The 6,173-nt window shown below is 41.7% G+C and overlaps 1 protein-coding gene across 2 annotated transcripts in view; it reads left to right on the top strand.

Annotated features, from left to right (window-relative positions):
- Uch (Ubiquitin carboxyl-terminal hydrolase) overlaps window positions 1-6,173 on the top strand; it is a 99,381-nt gene continuing 93,208 nt past the window's right edge. The window contains exons 1-3 of one of the 2 annotated variants that reach the window (XM_084601610.1): window positions 1-281; window positions 510-638; window positions 4,962-5,121. In XM_084601610.1, coding sequence (XP_084457736.1) covers window positions 156-281; window positions 510-638; window positions 4,962-5,121 — 415 coding nt within the window. In that variant the 5' untranslated portion in view covers window positions 1-155. Of the gene's footprint in view, window positions 282-509; window positions 639-4,961; window positions 5,122-6,173 lie in introns of those variants that run through there. The other variant, XM_084601611.1, reaches the window with a different exon arrangement.

Raw genomic sequence — 6,173 nt, 5'->3', positions numbered from 1 at the left:
TCCAACTTTTGTTCACCGGCTTTTCCCGGCGTCTCTATTGTGTCAGCTTTCAATCGAGTTAGAACGGTCGTCTGCCGAATCTCTTGTTCGCAGTTACTGGGTGGTTAAAGACACCAACGGTCTAATTCACACTGTACCATGGCTGGAGAGAACAAATGGGTTCCTTTGGAAAGCAATCCCGAAGTATGAAACGCATACTTTCCTTTCTAAAGTGTATTTCATGCTTCTTGTCGAAGTGGTTCTTGAGCGTCCCATTTCTTTCATTTCAGGTGATAACGAAGGTACGAAGAATGAAGCACGGCTTTGGTATCGAGGGTCGATTATTGGGATCCAGGAGGTTTAGAAATTTCAGCTACTTGTAATTTTTTCCCCTTTCTTTTTACACCGAAGTTGCAAAGGCCTCGCTAACTCTAATCGATTCGTTGAAGTTTGGGCGGTAACCACCTTGGTCACTGCACTGGCTATTGATTTGCAGTAACTTGTTGGCATGCTGTCTCGCTCGTATGCAGTTCGCTCACAAGCTGGGGCTGCCGGCCAACTGGTCTTTCGTGGACGTTGTGGGGCTTGACCCGGAGTTGCTGGGCATGGTGCCGTCGCCGGTGGCTGCCGTGTTGCTCCTTTTCCCTATCAGCGGCAACGTAAGGGTCACCACTCTTACCATGTACTGCAACGCGAACTGACTTTCTACACTCACGGGCGGCTGTCCATTGCCGGCAGCAGTGCCGCAAGATGTAGCCTAGCGAGTGGGAGAAATATATAATTTCGAGCAGAACAAACAGCGTTTTTGCGACGCTACGTGCATCGCATAGGTGCCCCAAGCTTTTGCGCTCGTAGAGAGCCATACGCCGCGTTTTTTAGCATGACTAAGATCCGTTACGAATTCGCTTAAATAGTTTTAAATTATTACTCGTTTTTTGAAGCCACTCTAGCGGGCAGCTGTGTAGCCCACGTTTTGAGCAACCAGCTCTGATCTGGAAAGCAAAGGGGCTCAACCGCCGTTCGGGCTTTACAAGTTGTCTCTGATGTCTGCTTTGAGCGCACAAGGTTTTAGCTCTTTTCCATCTAGTAAACCAGAGCACAAATTTGGGGCTGAATGGCAGTGTGCTTGTACACTAGCCTCTCCTTTTTTGTATGGCTTGAGGGTGCATTTGCCTGTTAACGTGTCATTACTGGAAATATCCACTGCTTGTATTGACGTATTGTATTGTCAATTAATACCAAAGTGTAACAACTAGCGAGCAAATTATTGCCACCTGGTGTCATTGTGTATTCGAATATGCGTCACAAAAGGTGCTTTGCATGTTCCTGCTAAGTTTGTGTGACTCTATTGCAATTCATACTTATTGCAATGCTTCCTTTCCAGTCCTCATATTGGACACTCATGTGTTGCTTGACAAATAAGTGTTGCAGACTTTTAGCCTGAACATACTATGTTATGTCTTTTATGTCAAATCCAATGATTTTGTTTAGATGCTGACACATCTTCTTGGAGAATTACTTTCCTGGAGTAGGGATTCCTTTCACATGGCAATGCCAAAATGTCATCCTTGGATTTTAACCACACTGCATAGCAATGCACTCACACTCTGATTGATTTGCAGGTTTGCTTGCTCAAGCAAATAGTAACGTATGAAAGATGCTAGACATCTGATTTGATGAAAGACTATGCAATATAAATGCCAATGCCAAATGTCAGTGCTCTAGTGTAATGCTTGATCACTAGTGTAAAGTTGGGAGCTAAAAGCCAACATTACTAGAAACAGCTTCAGTTTGAAAACTGTCTGCCTCCGTTGTACATTGTGGGTGGCACCAGGCTGCTTTCCGAGGTAGGTAGCACGACGGTCGAAACAGGCTCCTGACTGACGCCATGGAGTGGCAGGATGGGTGAAAGGCAGCATTTCTTAGGCATTAGTTGGTCTGAAGCTATAATGCGAGCGTTGAGTTTTATTTTTCAGTAGCTGTGACCTTGGTAGTTGCAAAGCGGTTAGGAATTAAAAATGATACTTTTTGGGTATATTTTGCGCGATTTGTGCGAGCAGTCAAATGCTAGACGGCTGCTGTTGAGAAACCGGTGGTGTGCACACGTTTTAATTCAACAAATTGTTTATGTGTTCAAAACCTTCGAGAGCAGGCTTTGCAATTGCTACAGTTGGCAATAGTAATATTGAAGTATATAAAACCGGCATGAGGAACTGCCAGTCATGGACTTTGGCAGAATTAATAGTAGCTACTCTCAGTTTTTGGCTATCTTTAAGTAATCTGAAATGAAATCAGCATGCATGTATATCGATCGAGAGGCAGTTTCAATGCATAGCATTACCTGTTTCTTACCCACTGTACATTTCTTCTTACCTATTGTACATTGTTTCTTACCCATTGTGTGTACAGAATGTATCCGCAGTGGCTGTGTAGCTTATATCAAGTATGATTGCACTGGACTTTAATTAGTTAATTGTGATTATATTGAACTTTGCACTACATCATGAAATCATATATTGTTGGATAGCTTATGTAAAGTATACTTGCACTGAACTACTGCAGGCCTTATTTCGTTGTCATTAATTAATTAATTGTGATTATATTGAACATCATGCTGCAGCATCAAGTCATATATTGTTGGATAGCTTATGACAAATATAATTGCGCTGAACTAATTTCATCTCTTTATCGATTCTCATAACAGGTTAATTGTGATTAAATGCAGACATTATGCTACATCAGGTCAAATATCTTTGGATAGATTGTGTAGAGTCAAGTAGGATGCACTACATTAATTTCAGGTCCTAGATAATTGCTAAATTGTTAATTGTGATTACCAATTGAGCTTCAGGATACAACGCCAAGTCATTTATATAGCTGAAAAGGTCTTGATGAGTAGAATCCAAAATCAAATGCTAAAACACTCAGAAACTGTGTAAATTGAGTGCTAACCAAGCTAGTGGCCAAAAACATACAACAGGAGCGTGACAGGAGCAGTTAATTAATGGCTGCGCATTCACAGCACGTAAGGAGGCTTAAGGGACTCAGTAGTTCTTTTATTCAAATATTCATATAAACGTTTGTAAATATGTGACAAACATGCATGCTTCAATATATTAACACCTTCAGAAATGTATGCAAGGCAAGAAAATGTAGCAGTCGTGGTATTGCAAAAGCAGATGTGAATACAATTACTTATTATACAGTGTGATGTAAAACATGTATGAATGCAAACTGAGAAAGTGTTATGTGCAGTACTGGCAAAAGATATAGTCATGCACCAACAAAAAGTATATACATATAATACAGGTAAATAAGCACAATAAGCGACTTTTCTTGCCTTTTTATCTTTGGTGCTTACTGTAGAGGAATTTTTTTGCGGAAGTCTAGTTTTAATGTGTATGTGCATAAACAATGTAGTATTTCATGATTTGCGCAGAAATTTGTCATAGTGCTCTTCACATCTGATTCGAGCAAATTAGCAGTTGCAGAGTTTGTCTACAGTTAACCAGAAATGGTTTCCAAGAGCCTTGCCTGATTGATTCAGTTGCTTTCTCCAGCCAGTTCCTCAATTCAAGCCAACAGCTGCGTTAGAGATCTTAAGAGATGCTTCAGGGTATCGCACACCGCGGTGCATGCGTGCTGACTGGTCCCGACACGGCCAACATGTGCGGCATGCCCGCTGCTGTCGTCGGTGCAGAATGTGGCATTAACTGGTGCACTAAGCACCAAGTGAGTCCACTAAGCACGAGCAGTAAGCATGTGCAGTGACGCCGCGCAGATCCAGATCACGGCAGCGGACAGCAGATCACGCTTGTGCTCTATAAATTGTGCCATGTGTATAATGGTTGCATTAAAAACAGAAGTAGAGGGGCATCCTTTGGTGCCAAAAAAAGGAAGAAATACTTAAAAGGAAGCTGGAAGCCCAGTATAATGAAAACAATCTGTAATCATGCATAATTTTGCCGTTGGCATCTCACCTCGAATGATCAGAGAAGCACAAAATGCTGTATTTACAAAGCAAACTGATGGCACCCATGTAAATCTATCTCTTGCATTTGAGCACTTGCGCAGCACATGCAGCTTTCCTTTTGCAGTCTCACTTGTGCGATTTTTGAGTTGCCACAGTCTAAACTCTTTTCATTTTTGAGTTAATTTCATGTTTCTTGTGCTCACTTGAAAAAAAAAAACTTTATTCGACACATCAATGTGCCTGAACTAATTGAGCAAGAAAACATTGCAGTAGCTTTCATAGCATAAAGAAAGTGATTACTGCAATCTGACGTCTTTGTAATAGAGTTGAATTCAATTGCCTTTCTAAATGCCTGAAACACCAGCCGGTAGTATGGGCTTCTGTAACATTGGTTCTGCAATTACCTTGCATGCTTTGATATCCAAGTGCACTTATTTGTGGTTTAACTTCCAGGCCTATTTTTTTCTTCCTTGATGTTCAAAATTCTACACTGGCATTGTGACAGTGTAGGATTGTGACAGTGTTGCTGGAATGCGATGCCTGAGATGCGCAAGATATTTGTTCGATACTTTTAGTTAGACCGAGGTGCCATTGAAAATTAGAAACTGATAAACGGAGGTGCATTTGTCATTAACAGACAACTTATTCATGACTAGCATGCAAGATCTAGGTCATGAATACTTCGAATATAGCCTTAACATCTATTTTATTCGTGCTGGTTATAAAATGGCAATGATGCTTTTTTCTCTATAGCAATCAGCTTTGCAAGAATAATTCACAAGTGTAGATATGTGTTGGTTTTCTACGCACTGGAAGAAAAATCTCATTCTGTATTTAAATACTACTATTTAACGAAAACATTCTGCCTCAGTGCCTGTTCGTGCACTGTTAGAAATTGTCATTTTGAGATGCAGCTCACATTGCGGCAACAAAAGAAAAGCTACAGTGTGAGTATTGTTGCAGGACAATTAAAGTGCACTTTTTTTTTTTTTTTTTTGTTTCCTTACAGTATGAAAACTTTGTTAAGCAGAGAAGCCATGAGATTGAAAGTGATGGCCAAGCGGTTAGCGACAAGGTCTACTTCATGAAGCAGACCATCAAGAATGCCTGTGGTGCAATGGCACTGCTCCACGCACTGGCTAACAGCATGGATCAGGTTAAGTTTGGAGGTAAGCCTTTGCAAAAACATTTCACTGGGTACTCTGATTATCACTGAGTACTGCCATTACACTTTCACCTAGCAAGCGGGGTGAGTGCAGCTGATCATTTTAGCTACCCCGGGGGGGGGGGGGGGGGGGGGGGGGGGAGCGCAGCAAGCTGCATTTGCTCTGGAAAAAGTATGTTAGCACCATTCTAAGAATGAAGTTTCAGTTGTGTCACTTTAGTTTCAGTTGTGTCACTTTAGTTTCAGTTTGACTTTATTTTCACCACGCATGTACAGAAGATTTAAAAGCTACATGTGGCGAGGAAAGTGGGAAAAAAGCTGTGTGCGATGCAGCTTGACTGGCCCTGCCTCCCCTTAAAGTTGGCAAGCAGGACAGCAAAAAACAGCTCAAGAACATAAAAGGTTGCATGTACGTTCAGGACATATTATCATTATGAAAGCTAGAAACAAAGAAAGGGGAACAGACATTTTCCTCAACTAAACATTGCATGGGAAACATTCTTCGATAATAGGTGTTCTCATGTAAGGTTAACCTTATTAAGTGCACGCAGAAGCCTAGACTGCAGCATCTGTAGCTCATAATTAGTACGGGGCAGAGGTACATGCCAGATTTCACAAGGAATACAGGGACGAAATGGCGGGCAAGAACTTGGCAGTTCTTTGGTTCCACAGTCTCGTATGCCCTGCCACAGTGGCTGATGGGTTAGGATGCTCTACTGATCAGCTCGAGAACAAGCGTTTGATCCCAGCAATTTGAAGGAGGTGAAATGCAAGACCTCTGTGTAGTACTGTGCAATGTCTGTTCGTGTTAAGGAACTGCAGGTGAACAAAATTATTCCAGAGCTCTTTACTGCGGCATCCCTCATACCCAATACACGTGCGGCATTAAATGTTGCATACTGTATATTCTTTGTTTGCATCAGCTATTTTTTGCTGGAATAAGCTACCCTCGGCTGCTGTAAACTGCAACTCAGTTGAATCACTTGTAGAGCATGTCAAATCGCATTGAATCATCAGTAATGCCACCGCGATAAAACTATGATGCTGACTTCCATT

The sequence above is a fragment of the Amblyomma maculatum genome, chromosome 4, assembly GCF_055883805.1.
Source record: "Amblyomma maculatum isolate TAMU_Amacu chromosome 4, ASM5588380v1, whole genome shotgun sequence".
Taxonomy (NCBI): domain Eukaryota; kingdom Metazoa; phylum Arthropoda; class Arachnida; order Ixodida; family Ixodidae; genus Amblyomma; species Amblyomma maculatum.
This window is presented reverse-complemented; position numbering and strand designations above follow the sequence as displayed.